Source organism: Scyliorhinus torazame, chromosome 3 (genome assembly GCF_047496885.1).
Source record: "Scyliorhinus torazame isolate Kashiwa2021f chromosome 3, sScyTor2.1, whole genome shotgun sequence".
NCBI classification, from domain to species: domain Eukaryota; kingdom Metazoa; phylum Chordata; class Chondrichthyes; order Carcharhiniformes; family Scyliorhinidae; genus Scyliorhinus; species Scyliorhinus torazame.
This window is the reverse complement of record NC_092709.1, coordinates 161,288,949-161,307,842: the sequence shown is the minus strand read 5'-3', so window position 1 is coordinate 161,307,842 and position 18,894 is coordinate 161,288,949. Positions and strand designations below refer to the sequence as shown.

General features: G+C 49.9%; 1 protein-coding gene across 3 annotated transcripts in view; it reads left to right on the top strand.

Annotated features, from left to right (window-relative positions):
- Window positions 1-18,894, top strand: part of kcnip4a (potassium voltage-gated channel interacting protein 4a) — a 969,743-nt gene that overhangs the window by 921,723 nt on the left and 29,126 nt on the right. For all 3 annotated transcript variants that reach the window (XM_072496485.1, XM_072496484.1, XM_072496483.1), the window contains exon 4: window positions 565-635. In XM_072496485.1, coding sequence (XP_072352586.1) covers window positions 565-635 — 71 coding nt within the window. The remainder of the gene's footprint in view (window positions 1-564; window positions 636-18,894) is intronic.

Below are 18,894 nucleotides of genomic sequence, written 5' to 3'. Positions count from 1 at the left end.
TAGATAGAATTTCTGCCCCTTACTTAGTCCTGTTGGGATTCCCAGACCAGAGTAACCCTTAACAAATTTCAGCCTCCTGGTATGTAAAAGCTAGAGTAACCACAGACTACTTAAAATTCTCCACGTCGCCCCAAAAACTGCAGACCAGCCTTGTCTTAGCAACACATTTAACTAACACAGAAGCAGCAGTGTCTACGTGATGGATCATTCATTAGTTTGTTGGCACAACAGACATTGTAACATCCATCAACTCAAGAAAGATTGTGACTCTGGTTAATAGCTCCTGATAACTTTTAATAGAGTGATAATGAAAATGTCAATGACCAAAAAGTGATGAGTTAGAAGGTTGATTTACTTCCCAACATGAAATTAAAAATATACAAGGTACGAGAGAGTCAATGTTCTCTTTGTTTTCATTTCTCTTCTGTTTTATATGTTTAATATTATGTCAATTCGCTTTGACATCAAATCTGCTTCAATAAAATTTATCGCAATTGGAGATTTTATAGCATATATAATATTTTACAACAGGATTATTGAAAAAGTTACTTTTTTCCATTCCAGATGCATCCACATATGCACACTTTCTGTTTAATGCCTTTGACACAGATCACAATGGTTCAGTGAGTTTTGAGGTGAGTGTAATTTTATTGTTATGCAATTTCATGAATTTTAGTAAGCCTGAATAATTGCAGACTTTGCTAAGGAGATCTGCTGTAATTTTTGTTCTAGTCCAAAAGAGTTCAATCCAAGGGTGTGAGGATTGAGGGAAGGGGCTGGTAGGGGCAATTGGAGGTTTTGAGGGGAGATTAGAGGACTCAGTGGGGACATTATGTCAGAGTTCAGGCAGGGGTGAGGACGCAAACCTCGTTGAGAGCAAAGTCAAAAACTTGGAAGGGGGAGAATTGAAGTCTGGAGATTAGAACCTGGGAGCACACTGGACTGAGCCAGTAGGTGGAGAGGTACTTACGGCTGGATCTGACAGCTCTCAGCTGGGTTTAATAGCCAGTGTGGTGGGGATGGGGACATCTCTCAAGGCTTACAACAGTGTTTTTCAAACCTTTTTTCCGGGGAACCATTTTTACCAACCGGCCAACCTTCGGGACCCAACCCGGCCGACCTTCACGACCCACGCCGGCCGACCTTCGTGACCCACGCCGGCCGACCTGCGCGACTCATCATTTTCTCTTACCTTGTTTGCTGCTGACAGAAATGGAGGAAATGGTTTTGGGTCCCTTTGGCCCTCGAACACGCTCCTCCAATGGAACCTGTTGGATGAAGGTGAAGCCTTCTGGCGTCGGAAAGTCCATGGAGTCTCCATCTGTCCAAAGTTCTGAATTTTTTTCCTGTAAAATTTTATCAGATAAACCCCCCCCGAACTTGTAAAAAAAATAAAATGAGTAATATAAATGAAAAAATGAATAAAACTCCCCGAACTTGTAAATGAATAAATGAATAAAATAAATGAATAAAAACCACGACAGAACTTGTAAAACAAAAAGCTGCAACCGTTTTAAAAAATAGCGGCCGCACTGCGCATGCGTGCCCGATTATCGGCGAACATGCGCAATGCGGGCGAGTTTTTTTTTTAACATGTTCGCGGCCGCTGCTGCGTGGGGATTTGCGCGATCGGGAGCGCCGCGGACAATGGCCCCACGACCCACCCAACATCCGCCCGCGATCCACCCGCGGGTCGCTTCCCCGACTTTGAAGAACACTGGCTCACAAGACCTGGCCATCCACAGTTAAATTCTACATGGTGAATACAGATAAGACTCATAGCCTCATTATAATGACCACTCTCCCTGGAAGATCGGATTAGTTGCCCCCACCCTGTTAAAACCAGGCAGGTTTGAGTCCAGATTCAATTTTTATCGCTTTTGGGCAGGATTCTCCGTCCCGCCGCGCCACATTTCTGCCCTGACCGGCTGGCGGTATTCTCCGTTAAGCCAGCCGGTCAATGGGGTTTCCCATGGTGGGGCAGCCTCACACCGTCGGAAAACCCCCGGGCGACAGTATAACGGAGAATCACGTTTGTTACAATAATTGGAGAAATGGAGAACTAGAGGGATTATACAAGGAAGAAATGAGTGAATGATCTGGAATCAAATATGGATTCTGAGATATATGCTAAAAATTTCACATACATACCAAAGGACCACAGAAGAGACGCTTGGAATTTCAAGAACGTGACATCCAGAACAGAAAATGTCAGTGTTTTGGTCATTACATTAGAGCTGAAGAACTACAGAGACCTCCTCTAGAGGGGGGCAGCACAGTGGATAGCACTGTTGCTTCACAGCTCCAGGATCCCAGGTTTGATTTGCGGCTTGGGTCACTGTGCAGAGTCTGCACGTTCTCCCTGTGTCAGCGTGGGTTTCCTCCGGCTGAAGTCCCGAAAGATGTGCTGTTAGGTAATTTGGACATTCTGAATTCTCACTCTGTGCACCCGAACAGGCGCCGGAATGTGGCGACCAGGGGGTTTTCACAGTAACTTCATTGCAGTGTTAATGTAAGCCTACTTGTGACAATAAAGATTATTAAATTCGAGGGCAAAGTGGAGGACAACAGAAAGCGGGGTCGACCTATTGGAGCATTCAGGGCTAGGTGCTTATTGCATGTGTGGACAAATTCTGCAATTAGGATGGCCAAGTTGACAACAACATCAGGATATACGAGGCCACTAAGTGGCGGGAGGGATGAGTAACGTTGAAGCAGCATGGGATATAGCAGAGGCCTGAGCAAAGGTGCTGTGTCTGCAGAGACAGCCCAAAGATCTGAAGGCTGTGTTGCCTGGTTAAGCACATCTCCTTACAGCTGGAGATGAACTTGGAGCAGGATGGGGGGATCCAGTTGTCATTGTCGATGTAGAAACTAACTATATAGGTAGTAGTAGGAATGAGGTTCTGCTGAGAGAATTTAAGGAGCTATGATGCAAATTAGAAACAACAAAATCAAAGACAATAATCTCTGGATTACTAGCTCAGCCACGTGAATATTGGCATATAGTCAAACAGATTATTAGAAAGTTAAATGCATGATTAAGAAAGTGGATTGGAAGGCTTAAATTTCTTGGAGCACTGGCACCAGTACAGTGACTGGTGCAGATCCACTTAAACCCAGTTCATTCAAGTAATCTAGATATAAATATGGCAGTGGGTGCCAAAAGCCCAAGGTGCTGGTCACTCTATGGAAGAAGACATCATCTCCATGGCTTGTGACATCAGCTCCATCAGGCTTCAAGCTGACTCTCTCATCTCTCTGCAATCATGGTAGGTCCACTTTGAAGGCATGTCTGTGCATCACACATTGTTGCATTCCTGCTTAATGATTCTCCCTTTCATCATTGGCCCTTGGGGTACAGCATTGTCCAGGCAAGCAGAGCACAAAGAGGGCTGTTCTCACTTCACTGTTGTCCCCATCTTTACCATCTGTTCTTGCTTGCTTATGAAACGTGAGTTTTCAGATGAAAACCCAACTATCTCCCTTATGAGTTTTGCTAAACTACGAGCATCTGTGCTGGTGCATGGTTGGAAAGACCCCTGTGATGGTGCATCCTCAGAAGCTCCTCTGAGGGAGTGTCATCAGTAACCTCCATTGATTGCTGCTGTGCATGTGGAGATGTTGTGGGACACGATTCGGTCCTGGTAAGATACGAGTGTTGAAGTAAGCATAATGGAGATGCTCATACTTCACTCACTATTGAAATCAAGTTAATGTTACTGAGTGTCATGTGATGTGTGGTTGTTTTGGTTTAATTTTGTCATCAGGTGGCTGAAAATTCCAACTCCCCAGCTCCAATGGTCAGGGACGCTAAAACTCCCTGTAGATGAATGTGTCACTTTTTGTGACTTGCTAAGATCTTAAATAGCTGTATGCTTTGAATCCAGGAGCATTGTGCCACTCTCCAGCTGCTGACCACCTCCATTACCTCTAAGCACATCTTTTTGGTGTTAGATGAAAGCTTTATCAACCCAGAGGTTGGAAGCAGTATCTCTCTAAACTCCTCACAGCTCCTAACAATGCATCCAGGAGGACTGTCACTGAAATGAGGTGCAGTCTTTTCCCAAGTGGAGACTTGACTGAAAACACTTCTACTATTGTCATCCACTGCCACCTCTCAGTCTGAACCCCTTGTATTGCTTCATTTCCCGATGGTTGAGCCATAGGATTTTGGCCATGAACATCTCAGCAGTTAGAGCAAGGAGCTGAGCAGCTTAGCTCTACCTCAACTAAAGCCACACAGGTTGCACCACAATGGAGTAATAGAAAAATAAAGGTTTGTAATTGCATTAAGTATACAATGTAGTATCAGGGCCCTGACTTGGACATTGACCTGACATCGAGTCATCCCATGTCATCAACATACTTGCTGGCACAAACTACTGGGAGGCGGCATCCTAATTGAATGCATCCGTTCTCACCACACTATTAAGGCCGGTGGGTGAACTCCAAGACAGCATGCTTTCTAAGTTGTTCCTGATTGATGTGCAGACATGAATTAATAGGGACCAATGGAGGATGTTGAAAAGGTGGCTGGCTGCTTGCAAGACTGCTTTGTGTCAGTTGGATGGTGGGGTGGGGGGATGTAAGCAGAAGAGTGGCCATTGTGTTTTCTGGTGACTTGGGATCACAAGTGCAACCAAAGTGAACCTTGTAATGTGAGCATCTGGTGGTGAGTTACCTCCTCTTCTTCCTCCTCCTGCCCAGACAACCTGAGCTTTTGTCCCTCTAAGCCCCACTGTAAAATAATCCTGTGCAGACCACAGTCAACCAGCACCATTGTGGAGACCCTGGGCGGTATTCATTATAGTGTTCCTCCAGATCTGTCCAGGCACCTAAAGTGCACCTTTAGCATGCAATAGGCCTGTTCAATTGCACAGTGGTTACATGATATTCATTTTAGTGCTTGTGGGCTTCAGTGGTTTGGTTTTTGATGGGTGTCATGAGCTATGTTTGTAGTGAGCATCCCTTGTTTCCTAGCAGCTGCCTCTTTAGTCTATCCAGGTGTGAAGAGTTCAGGGAGGACAAACTGTCACACGGAGAAAGCATCATTGGAGCTCCCCAGGAATTAATTGCAAGCCTGCGTGAACATCTTTTTCTTTGCTTCACACCAGTTGAACTTTGATGGAGCGGAAGCCCTTACAATTAATGAATACTCCTGATTGTTCTGCGATTCCTTAATTGGCATGTGTGTGAATTCAGTGGCACATTGCACTTGTAGGATGCAGTCAGGGCCACAAAGCCAAGTGCTAATTCATCTCGACTGGCATAATTAGTGGCAAAATTGGCATAAATATTGGCCATGACAATCAAACCACAAGTAACCTGACGTGGCCATTTGTGTGCTGCTGATTAAGAGATTCTGGGTATGTCTGTGCAGAGCCCGAAGGATCCAGAGACAAAAAGTTGAATGAGGCATGTAATATGTTCTCACCAGATCCTGCAGGCAGCAGGTGGTCTTCAGAAGGCTGCAGTTATAGGTCAAGATCAGACATGATATCCTGAACCATTTTCTGAGAGTGAACTGAGAGACCTGGGGTACAGGAGCACAAATTGTTGAAAGTTGAAGGTTAAAAAAGTGGTTAAAAGGCATGTGGGATCCTGAGCTTTATAGATAAGGCCATGTACAAAAGCAAGGAGGTTAGGATAAACCTGTAGAGGATACTAGTTTGGCCTCAACTGGAGCATTGGGTCCAATTCTGGGCACCAGACATTAGGAAAGATTTGAAGGCTTTGGTGAGGATGCAGAAAATATTTGCGAGAATGGTTCAAGGGATCAAGAACTTCCGTTATGTGGATAGATTGGAGCATCTATGGCCTGTTCTCCTTAAAGAGAACTATGTTAAAATATGATTTGACAGAGGTGTTGAGTAGTGGTCGATGGTTGTTTTCAAGACTCTTAGACGGTCTATAATGGAGTTCCCTTGGGTTTGGTGGTAGGATTCTTGCTCCATATTAATGACCTAGAGCTTGTTGTACAGGGCAAAAAAATATATATTTGCAGATGATACAAACCTTGGAGGTATTGTGAACTGTGAGGAGGATAGTGCAGAACTTCAAAAGAATGTAGACAGGTTAGTGCGCTGGCCGATGAAATTTAATGCAAAGAAATGTGGTTTGATTCACTTTGGTCAGAAGAATGCAGAGAGACAAGATAAAATAAAGGGTATCATTCTAAAGTAGGTGTATGTGTGAATAAATCATTGAAGGTGGCAGGACAGGGTGACAGAGCAATTAATAAAGCAATTGGCATTCTGGGCTTTATCAGTAAGGGCAGAGAGTACAAAAGCAAGGACGTTAAGTTAAACTTGTGTGAAACACTAGTTCAGCCTCAACTAGAGCATTGCGTCCAGCCAATCTATTAATGTCAGCTTCAAGGTGGTTCTGAATTCTTCATTGCTTACTGCTACTCACCTTTGTTACTTTGTTATACACTCTGTATAATTTTCAGTTCCATTGAAGTTAAAGAGAGAAATTGAGTTGCGTGTCTAATGGGTGGTCATTCTGCAACCGTCAGCTTCCCACCCTTGCCCAAAGTGAAAATCACCATTGTTTTTCACTCTTGTCAAACTTATATTTTAAGTTACGGGTCTTACTCATTTGCTGCTCATTTCATGGTGAGTGCAGACACCAGAGCAATCTCTCAGCCTTTGAGTCTACTGCTTCCATCTCAGGGTCTTGGGTATTGGGGCAAATTGAACGATAAAGCAGTATGCTTGGAGCCAATAAAGTGCCTTGTGAATATTCATTCTCTCTTGTCATGAGCACTCTAATGGAATGATAGGAATAGAGGTGAATCATGCTTCACGCAGGAGTTTTCATGATTTAATTTACCTGAGCAAAACTTTTGCCAGCAGTTTATAGCAATGTGTGCATGTGTGCAATGGCGGAGCTGGCAGCGATTGCTTTAGCTGCTGCTTTAAAGCTGCGGGATTCTCCCTACGCCGGGTCAGAGAATCGCCGGGGCGGCGCGAGAACCCCGCCTACGCTGCTCCGACGCCGGGACGCGATTCTCTGCGGACCGGAGAATCGCCCGCCAGTCAAGTGCCGTGCAAAAAAGCCCCCAGCGGCGATTCTCTGGTGCTCGATGGGCCGAACTCCGAAGAGTCCCGCCGGCGTGGTTCTAATTTGATATCACCCGCCGGGAGCTCGCACACGCGCCGATGGTGGCGTTCCTGGGAAGGGGGGGGGACTCTGGGGGAGGCCCTCAGCGATGGGCAGACCCACAATCGGGGACCACCAATCGGTGGGCCATCGTGATCGGAGCAGGACCTACCTTCCTCTGCACGGTCCCCCGTCTCCATCCGCCATGTTAGCGTCGCCCGCGCCGAAGTGGGAAGCCGCGCGCATGCGCAGACCTGCTTGTGGAAGCCGCATGCATGCGAAGCCTGGGCAGCAGGCCCTGCCATCAGCCAGAGCTGCGGGATGCACGCCGGGGCTGTGCTAGCCCGATGGAGAACAGAGAATCACCCCGGACTTTCTAGGAAAATGTCCGGAGTGATTCTAGCCCGTTTTCCGGCGGGAGTGGAAACTTAGTCCCCAAAAGAGAGAATCCCGCCCTCTATATTGGGTGCTGATATGCCAGTCTGCCTTTGCCTTTAACTAACTAAATGTCCATAGAACCATCCAGGAATATGGGAACTCAATGCTGTTTATTTTTAAATCTTAGCAAATTTGATATGTTGCTGGCCCCTTACGTAGCAGTAAACATTTTAGTGTTGCAACAACAGTGAATTTTTCGTTGTCCCATTGGTGATAAGCCACTCAGAAAAACGAAACGGCAAATATCTACCTCACGCATCAACCGATGCTCAGCCCAGATATTGCTGTTTGTTTCTGGCAATCCACGGATGGGTGAATATTCCATTTCCAGCAGATAAAGGAAAATGCTGCTCCAAAAATCAGTTGATAGTGCGCTTTACTAACCAGGGGCGAAATTCTCCCCCAACGGCGCAATGTCCGCCGACTGGCGCCAAAGATGGCGCCAATCAGACGGGCATCGCGCCGGCCCAAAGGTGCGGAATGCTCCGCATCTTTGGCGGCCTAGCCCCAACATTGAGGGGCTAGGCCGACGCCGGAGGGATTTCCGCCCCGCCAGCTGGCGGAAATGGCGTTTGTTTCCCTGCCAGCTGGCACGGAAATGCGGCGCATGCGCGGGAGCGTCAGCGGCCGCTGACAGTTTCCCGGCGCATGCGCGTGAGCGTCAGCGGCCGCTGAAAGTTTCCCGCGCATGCGCAGTGGGGAGAGTCTCTTCCGCCTCCGCCATGGTGGAGGCCGTAGCGGAGGCGGAAGGGAAAGAGTGCCCCCACGGCACAGGCCCGCCCGCGGATCGGTGGGCCCCGATCGCGGGCCAGGCCACCATGGGGGCACCTCCCGGGGTCAGATCGCCCCGCGCCCCCCCCCCCAGGACCCCGGAGCCCGCCCACGCCGCCTGGTCCTGCCGGTAAATACAAGGTTTGATTTACGCCGGCGGGACAGGCAATTTCTGGGCGGGACTTCGGCCCATCCGGGCCGGAGAATTGAACGGGGGGTCCCGCCAACCGGCGCGGCCCGATTCCCGCCCCCGCCCAATCTCCGGTACCGGAGACTTCGGCGGGGGCGGGGGCGGGATTCACGGCGGCCAACGGCCATTCTCCGACCCGGCGGGGGGTCGGAGAATGACGCCCCAGATGTGGCACATTCACTTCTTTAATTCTGGGAGGAAGGAGGTACACGTTGTCATGATATGCAGACAGGCACAGACAGGCAGCTAATGAACACAGAGAACAGGACATGACCAATGAGCAGGCAGGACACTCGGGTGGTATCTCACTATAAAAGGCACGAGGCACTCACACTCCGCCTCTTTCCACCGATGAACATCAGAGTGAGTCAGGATGTATTTACAGTATCACACCTCCAGCACGTGGCTTAGAGCTAGTCTGGTTCAGTCAGACAGAGTAACCACACTTATTTTTGCAGAGAGTCTAACTCATAGAGAACTGTGCTAACTGTGCTACTGGTTCAATAAATCAGATTGAACTAACTTCAAGGTCTGGAGTATCTTTTGGTTAAAGCTGCATCCAGTTGCAGCCTGTGTTATCCCAGAGTACATAACATGACATGCTACCAGGAGACTGCTTAATCTAGGTGGTTTACCTCAGTCCCTTCCGTGACGACCAGCGAATGTATCCCGGCACCATGAAGAAGATTCAGGCTCCTCACCAGCTCAGGACCTCCGGTAATCTCAGTGCCAACTGGCGGACATTCAAGCAAAAGTTTCTGCTGTACATCGAAGCTTCAGACCTCGTCGGTGAGTCTGATGCAAGGAAGATTGCGCTTCTCCTCTCAACAGCGGGTGATCAAGCCATCGAACTCTTCAACTTTTCACTTCACCGAAGTCCAGGACAAGACAAAGTTTCAGACCATCCTGGACAAGTTTGACAGTCACTGTGAAATGGACACCAATTAAATCTTCGAGCCACATCCAACTCATCACAAATTCAATCCATCCTCGCTGTGGATTCTGCGGACGAATGGCATGCGGTGATGCAGGTCAACCACTGCTCCATCCAGTTTAAGCTGGACACAGGTGCTTCTGCCAACCTCCTCTCACAGGCAGATTTCAAACGCACCAAGAAGCCCCCCAAGGTTCTTCCAGCAGCCTGCAGGCTCCTGGACTACAACAGAAATGCCATCACGGCACTGGGATCCTGCCATCTACTCGTCCCCAATCGGAGCACCCATGCACGGTTACATTTTGAAATTGTTAAGCCAGACAGGGCATCCCTACTTGGCGCGCATGCCTGCAAGCAGCTGAACCTCTTGCAGCGGGTTTACACAACAACATCCTCCAATGTGGATCTTCAGGCCGGCATTGACGACATCCTCGCTCAGTATCCGGATGTGTTCGATGGGATGGGCACGCTGCCATATCGATACAAGATTCTGCTACGACCTGATGCCAAGGCAGTGGTCCACGCACCACGCCGGCTCCCGGCTCCGCTGAGGGAGCTCCTGAAGGCACAGCTCAAGGATCTTCATCAACAGGGCATCATTTCCAAGGTAACCGAACCGACTGACTGGGTCAGCTCGATGGTATGTGTTCAAAGCCTTCGGGAGACCTGCGCATCTGCATTGATCCCAAGGATCTCAATAAGAATATAATGCGTGAACACTACCCCATCCCGAAGCGGGAAGAACTCACCAGTGAGATAGCACACGCACGTTTTTTCACCAAGTTAGATGCGTCACATGGATTTTGGCAAATCCAGCTGGATGAGTCCAGCAGCAGGCTCTGCACCTTCAACACACCGTTTGGCAGATACTGCTATAATCGCATGCCGTTTGGCATTGTCTCGGCATCGGACATCTTCCATTGCATCATGGAGCAGATGATGGAGGGCATTGAAGGGGTTCGTGTGTACGTGGACAACATCATCATATGGTCCACGACCCCTGAAGAGCATGTTTCCTGTCTCCAGCAGGTATTCCGCTATGTCCATGCCAATGGCCTGAAGCTGAACAGGTCCAAATGTTTCTTTGGCATGTCAACACTCAAGTTCCTGGGTGACCAGATCTCTCAGCAGGGCGTGCGCCCGGACACAGACAAGGTCAAGGCCATCAAAGCCACGGAGGTTCCTGAAGACAAGAAGGCAGTATTGCGCTTCCTGGGCATGGTCAATTTTCTGGGCAAGTTCATCCCAAACATGGCCTCACACACCACGGCCCTACGAAAGCTGGTGAAAAAGTCCACTGCCTTTGAGTGGAAGGCAGCACATCAGGCAGAGTGGTTGGAGCTGAAAGCCATGCTCACGACTCCATCCGTATTGGCATTTTCCGACCCAGACAGGCAGTCGAAGATCTCGACAGATGCGAGCCAGGATGGTATCAGTGCGGTGCTGCTTCAACGTGATGACACTTCATCCTCGCACGGGTAGCCTACGCATCGAGGGCCATGACGCCCACCAAAACAAGGTATGCGCAAATAGAGAAGGAATGCCTGGGTCTTCTCACTGGCATTCTCAAGTCTCACGACTATGTCTACGGCCTGCTGACATTCACTGTTGAGACGGATCATAGGCCCCTGGTCCACATTATCCACAAGGACCTGAACGACATGACGCCTCGGTTGCAGCGCATCCTCCTCAAACTCAGAAGGCACGACTTTGACTGAGTGTACACGCCTGGCAAGGAGCTCATCATCATTGATGCATTGTCCCACTCCATCACCTTGCCTAGTGAACCACTGGAAATCATCCGGCAGATTGAATCACAGGTGCAGCTGTGTGCTAGCACCCTTCCCGGCGTCTGATGAGAAGGTGGTTCGTATCCGCGAGGAGACAGCCAAAGACCCGCTCTTGTAGCGTGTCATGCACCACCTTGCCAATGGTTGGCAGAATGGGCAGTGCCCTCAATTTTACAATGTAAAGGACGACCTGACAGTGATTGATGATATCCTCCTCAAGCTGGACCGGATTGTCATTCCACTCAGTCTCCAGAGCTTGGTGCTCCGCCAAATCCATGAGGGACACCTGGGAGTCGAGAAGTGCAGACGCAGAGCCAGGCAGGCTGTTTACTGGCCCGGTATTAGCCAGGACATCTCGAACATGGTCCTCAACTGTGCGACCTGTCAATGCTTCCAGCCAGCGCAGGGCAAGGAGACGCTCCAGCAGCATGAAATCGAGACCTCCCCGTGGTCTAAGGTTGGCATCAACCTCTTTCATGCGAATGGCCGTGGCCACGTGTTGATTGTTGACTATTTCTCCAACTACCCTGAAGTTGTGCAGCTCTCAGAGCTCACATCTCGGACTGTCATCAAGGCCTGTAAGGAGACGTTCTCCAGGCATGGTATCCCACTCAGTGTCATGAGTAACAATGGCCCGTGCTTCAACAGCCAAGAGTGGTCTATGTTTGCCAAGTCATACCACTTCAAACATGTCACTTCCAGCCCACACTATCCGCAGTCCAATGGGAAGGTTGAAAAAGGGGTGCACATTGTGTAACAGCTCATCTGCAAGGCCGCGGATTCTGCTTCTGACATCTACCTCACGCTGCTTGCATACAGGGTGACCCCACTGTCCACTGGCATGTCACCGGCTCAACTCCTGATGAACAGGGACCTGCGGACGACACTTCCAGCCATACACTTGCCCAACCTGGATCACCTCCCGGTGCTGCAGAAGGTGCAGCAGCTCCGAAACCAGCAAAGGCAGGGCTATGATGCTCATGCCACCGATTATGCCCGTATTATCCCCGGCAGACACTGTCAGGATCAAGATACCGGATGGTGGCTTGTCTGCTCCAGCTGTCGTTGTTCGACAGGCTGCGAACCGCTCGTATGTTGTACGTATAGCTGATGGTTCTGTTGTATGACGAAACAGATGGGTACTGCGCAAAGTTGCCTGCCCGTAACTGCTTTCTTCTCCCTTTCCGTCCGTTGTTTTGCCACCTCCTAATACCTTGAACTACGAGACCACCAGTCAGGCTTCCATCCCGCCTGTCAAGGCGCCGTCGTCCCCACCACCACATCTCCGGCGGTCGATAAGGATCAGACGCAAGCCCCAGAGACTGGACTTATGAACATTTGTTTTGCTTGCTATGTTCTGTTTTCTCACATTAGACAGCTGTCTTCACATGTAATTACGTTCACATCTGTCACCGCTTGTAAATATGTTAATATATGCCACCACATGTAAGTACGTTCCCATATGCCAACAAAACATTAAAAAAAGGGGAGATGTCGTGATATGCAGACATGCAGATAATGATATACAGACAGGCACAGGCAGGCAGCTAATGAACACAGAGAACAAGACATGACCAATGAGCAGGCAGGACACTCAGGAGTGGTATCTCACTATAAAAGGCACGCGGCACTCACACTCCGCCTCTTTCCACTGATGAACATCTACAGGGTGAGTCAGGATGTATGTACAGTATCACACCTCCAGCATGTGGCTAAGAGCTAGTCTGGTTCAGTCAGACAGAGTAACCACACTTAGGTTAGCAGAGAGTCAAACTCATAGAGAACTGTGCTAACTGTACTACTGGTTCAATAAATCAGATTGAACTAACTTCAAGGTCTGGAGTATCTTTTAGTTAAAGCTGCATCCAGTTGCAGCCTGTATTATCCCAGAGTACATAACACAACACACATGCATTGTTTAATTTTGTTTGTGAATACTCCATTAAGTAACACAAGTAATTTGAGCATTAACAAGACTTTGGGCACGATTTTCCAGAAAGATGGTAGTGAGCGGAAACAGCCGCGGGCTTCCCAGCGCTCGGCCCAGCGAGGCCGGCAAAGCTATTCACAGCTAATTGGTCCTCTTAATGAGACGCCACGGGCACCTTGCCACAAATGAAGCTCGCAGGTTAATTCGCCGGACTGCGCTCACCAACCCCAACCCCTCCCCCTCGCTAACAAGGGGGTCGAGCAGCAATTAAAAAGATCTTGCACAGCCAAATCCAGTCAGCTCGCAACCATGGCGCCAAGAAGACCATGCCCAAGATTCAGCAATGTGGACCTGGCCAGGCTTCTAGACGCGGTGGAGGCCAGGAGAGATGTCCTGTTCTCTCCAGGACCCTGGAGTGTGAGCCATAGGGCAGCCAGTGCTGCCTGGGACGAGGTGACAGCAGCTGTAAATTCTGAGAGCGTGAGCAGGAGGACTGGCCTTCAATGCCGTAAGAAGGTCAATGATCTACACCGGGCAGCATGGGTGAGTAGACACCAACGTCCCCCACCACCGCCCCCCCCCCCCCACCCTCGAGACTATTCCACCCCCACGTGAGCATCCACCCCCCTAAGTCTCCATGCGGCCCACAACCCTCCCTTCACCCCCACTCTCCCTTCCACCCCGCTAACCATTCCTTCACACACACCTCCCCCCCCACCATTGTGAACCACGCGTGTGGCTAATGGTGCCCTTTCTGTCTCTCCGTAGGAGAAGCTCTTGCACAATCATCGGGAGAGGGCCCAGACTGGCGGTGGCGTGCCGGACTTAAGAATCCTCAACACCAACGGGCCCTGGAGGTGGCTGGGGTGGCCGAGGACAGAAGTCACCAGCGCAGAGTTTGGCGGATGCCGCAAAGGTGAGGAACCAACAGGCCCCACCAGAGGGACCTGTCAAACGTGAGTTGTTATTGCCTTACTGACTGACCCATCCCTCCCACTGACCACATGTCCATTCTCCCGCAGGTCCTCCAGTCAACGGCCCATCCTGGTTGGCCCCCTCTCCAGCCTCCCAGGAGAAAATCTTGGAGGGGAGCTCCAAGGAATACACGATCAAGGTGTCACAGCTGAGATCCCCACCCTGCACCAGTGCAGATACATGCACTTCGGTGGAAAACATTTGTCAGTCTTCTGGGGCACAATCTGGTGAGCACCACGTTGCTGCTGAGGAACATTAGGTGGAGGCAGGAACGCCCAGGCGAGACAGTAGTCGGAGGTCTGCTGGATCCCAGAACCCAGCTGGATCTCAGCCTGAATTTGAGCCCCTGGAACAGGGTTACCTGGAGCTGATGGAGACGTTAGGGTGCAGTCAGCACATTCAGAGGGAGATGTCAGCTGATTAGAGGAGTTCCAGAGGCTATGCGAGCAGGAGATGTTACCGGCAATGCGTGGCACTGCGGCCAACACTGCTAGGGTGACAATCGCATTGGAGAGCCTGGTGCTCGACGTCGGCACCATGAGTGAAGGTGTCCAAGGCATCGCACAGTTGGTGACGGCCATGGCTGAGGGGCTCAGCAGAATGTCCACCTCGCTGGGGGATGTGATCCAGTACCAGGTGGAGCTTGATGAGATGCTGCGGGACATGTCCCGCTCTCAGATGGGGATGGCCGAGGTGCAGAGGAGCTTGGCCCAATTGCAGGTGGGCATTGCCGAGGTGCTGCAGAGCATGGCTCAATCACTGAGGAGCATCGCTGAGGGCGTCAACAGCTTGGTGCTGACATCGGGGTGCCGCCAGGGCTGGCAGAGGCAGATGATGCAGGGGCAGCTGGGGCTGGAACCAGCTACCCCTCCATCCCAAGGTGAACCCCAGGGCCCTATGGGCACCGACCGGGAGGAGAAGGCACCTAGACCCATCCCAAGGAATGGTGATGGTGGCCACCAGCTCCCCCGAGTTCTACCCCTATGATGAGGCCGCGTCTCGAGGTCAGTGCACGAGATAGGACAGCACTGCTGTGCATGTGTCGACAACAGGTACACTGGGGCCCTCCAACCCCAGAGGCCCCAGACGATGCCCACCATGGGCATCGAAGACCATGGAATGAGGTAAGCAGCTGGCTGCCTCCACCTCAGGTGTGTGTCCTGGGGAGACACCTAGATATGCGGTAGAGCAATGAAGGCCAAGCACATCAAAGATCATTGAGTGCACTGGGGGAGGGGACAGAGGGTGGGACGGGAGTCGGTAGGGGGTGAAGGGGGGGTAGGGGGTGGTGGTGAGATTGGGCCGGCACCATCGGGTGTGGGAAATTGTAAGACACCTGTGACACATTAAAAACCCTCGAGTACAACTTGTATGATGCTTCTGTCACTTTCCTCCACTATGCTTCCGACCTCCGAAACCTTGGCCCATCTTTCCAGGCGTCTCGCTCTGCCCCTTAGCACTCGCCCATCACCCACTCTCTGGCCCCTAGGCTTTTTGCCTGCGAACAAAGATGGCTACTCACCTCCTCGGCTCCCCGTGGAACCCCATCCACCACGTTCACATTTTTCAAAAGGAGTACTAATTGGATTGGATTGGATTGGATTGGATTTGTTTAATGTCACGTGTACCGAGGTACAGTGAAAAGTATTTTTCTGCGAGCAGCTCAACAGATCATTAAATACATGGGAAGAAAAGGGAAGAAAAGAAAATACATAATAGGGCAACACACTGGCATCGGAAGAAGCATACAGGGTGTAGAGTTAATGAAGTCAGTCCATAAGAGGGTCATTTAGGAGTCTGGTGACAGTGGGGAAGAAGCTGTTTTTGAGTCTGTTCGTGCGTGTTCTCAGACTTCTGTATCTCCTGCCCTATGGAAGAAGTTGGAAGAGTGAGTAAGCCGGGTGGGAGGAGTCTTTGATTATAATGCCCGCTTTCCCCAGGCAGCGGGAGGTGTAGATGGAGTCAATGGATGGGAGGCAGGTTCGTGTGATGGACTGGGCGGTGTTCACGACTCTCTGAAGCACCACTGTGACCACTTGATGGGAGAACTAATGAATCATGGGAGGCCATTGGATATGGGGTCCCTCCCATTGATTGAATGGAAATAGGGCCCAAGTAGTGATAATTGGTTTCTAGCCATGCTACAGCGAGATCCCGATTTCGACGATGGGAGCAGCCGGTTGCATCGCAAACTGTTTGGCGCCTGGTGCGTTCTCGTTTTCGGCCTCTCCTGTTATTCATTGGCCTCGTTTCGCTTGAGCGAGAGCGGAACAAGGCTGGAAAACCACGCCCTTCAAGTTAGTGCTGTGTCAGTTAAACATGTTTAAATCAAAGCTGTATGAATGTCTGGTAAGGAGGAGAATAGAAGGTTACAAGGATAAGTGCAGGATCGCATAGTCACATGCTGTATGGAGCATGGTTTCCGAATTATTGAAAATTTGCAGATACCATGCCCAGGTCTAGGATGCATTGTATTGGATAGATATCCTGACACTTTGCTGATTTACCATTTAAGAGGTGGCATGTATTTTTCAGAATCTTTGCTCAGAGATTGAATTGTTTGAATCATCTCCACAATAGAACATTATAAATTGTCTGTGGAAGGTTCAGGTTTCATAATCATACCATTTTTAACAATAGTTTTCTTGAAATGAAGACCATCGTTTACAGAACAGCTTATCATGGGCTGGATTCTCTCAGCCCGGGGCCAGGCCGGAGAATCCCTGCGACCGGCGCGAATCGCGCCACGCCGCCCCGCGAATCTCCGCAGTGCAGAGAATCAGTGCCATTGGCGCCGGCATGGTTGGCGCGGCGCTGGTCGGGGGCCGCTCTACACGGCTGGCCCGCCGATTCTCGGCCCGGGATGGGCCAAGCGACCGTTGTTAAAACACCGAGTCTCGCTGGCCCCCTCCACACCTGCTCTCAGCCAGCAGGAACACGGCGTGGAAGGGTCGTGGGGGTGGCCTGTGGGGGGAAGAGGGGTCCGACCCTTGGGGGGGGGCCTCTCTGGTGGGGGGCTTTGTTTCTTCCGCGCCGGCCTCTGTAGCCCTGTGCCATGTTGCATCGGGGCCGGCGCATTGAAGGAAGGCACTGCGCATGCGCGCGTTGGTGCCGGTACCACTGCGCATGCGCGGATCCCGCAGCGCCCAGTTCAAGCCGGGATCAGCAGCTGGAGCGGCCGGAACCACTCTAGTGCCCTGCTGGCCCCTTTTGCGGCCCAGAATTAGTCGTGGGGTCGGCCCGTTTACGACAGGGTGGACACTCTGCCGCGAGAGAATCCTGCCCCATATCTCAAAGTTCTTAACATGCAACAAATAACTTTGAAGTGCATTATCTGCTATGTGGGAGGTTACAACAGTCAATTAACCTGAATCTTTACTGTCCAAGTGAATCACTAGATTATCATTTTTAAAACAAATGATCTTTACAGTTTATTAACAGTATTATCATATTTTATGCATAGTATTATCTTGAATGTTTCTTTTCATCATAGAATCTCCACAATGCAGAAAGAGGCCATTCGGCCCATCAGGTCTGCACTGACCCTCTGAAAGAGCACCCTACCTAGGCCCAGTCGCCCGCCCTGTGCCAGTAACGCCACATAACCCGTACACCCCTGGACACTAAGAGGCAATTTTAGCATGACAAATCCAGCTATACTGCACATCTTAGGACTGTGGGAGGAAACCGGAGCACCCAGAGGAAACCCACACAGACATGGGGATGAAGTACAAACTGCACACAGTCACCCAAGGCTGGAATTGAACCCGGGTTCCTTGCACTGTGAGGCGGCAGTGCTAACCATTATGCCACCATGCCTCCCTATTTCTACTGTATTCATTACTGTATTTCTATACTGTCTACTATATTCTGTACTATACTTCAACTAGAGATCTCCCATGGTGTTGCTCAAGGCACGTTAGAGGATTTATTATTTTAAAACAATATGTGACTGAATAAATCAAATATCAGTCTTCTTAAATGTTATTTTGGGGCTTTGGGGATTGAATTCCACTGTTGCCCAATGTACGTGAGAAGTGCCAGTGAGTCCCCTTTGCATTCTGCAGACGCAAGTCAACCACCCACGGTGTTGCACACAAGGAGTCAAGATTATGTGCAGTTCGGGCGGCACGGTGGCACAGTGGTTAGCATTGCTGCCTACGGCGCTGAGGACCCGGGTTCGATCCCAGCCCCGGGTCACTGTCCGTGTGGGGTTTGCACATTCTCCCCGTGTTTGCGTGGGTTTCACCCCCACAACCCAAAGATGTGCAGGGTAGGTGGATTGGCCACACTAAATTGCCCCTTAATTGGAAAAAATAATTGGGTACTCTAAATTATTAAAAAATGATTATGTGCATTTAAGCAGGAATTATAAATAATGGGAAGAGAGAACAATGGCATGAGAGCAGGGCTGGAGGCAAAAGGAATGGGGGAATAGATTAGGGAGAGGATGGGCAATGGAGGCCATGATAAATAATTAAAATAAACTGAAAGAATGAGAGGGAAGACCAGGAAGAAATAATTGAATAAAGTTGTATTAATAAATTGAAAATGTTCTGAGACACCAGCAATGTTAAATACGAGCCAGACCTTGACCAATAAAATTAAATATTAACGTCAGGGTTATTATGAGAAGAGTTAATTAAATAACGATTAATACTTGTCTGGGGAAATATATTTTAAAAGTGATAATAGAACGGTTACAGATCAAAAGGAGGCCATTCAGTCCATCAGGCAATGCTGGCTCGCTGCAATAGCT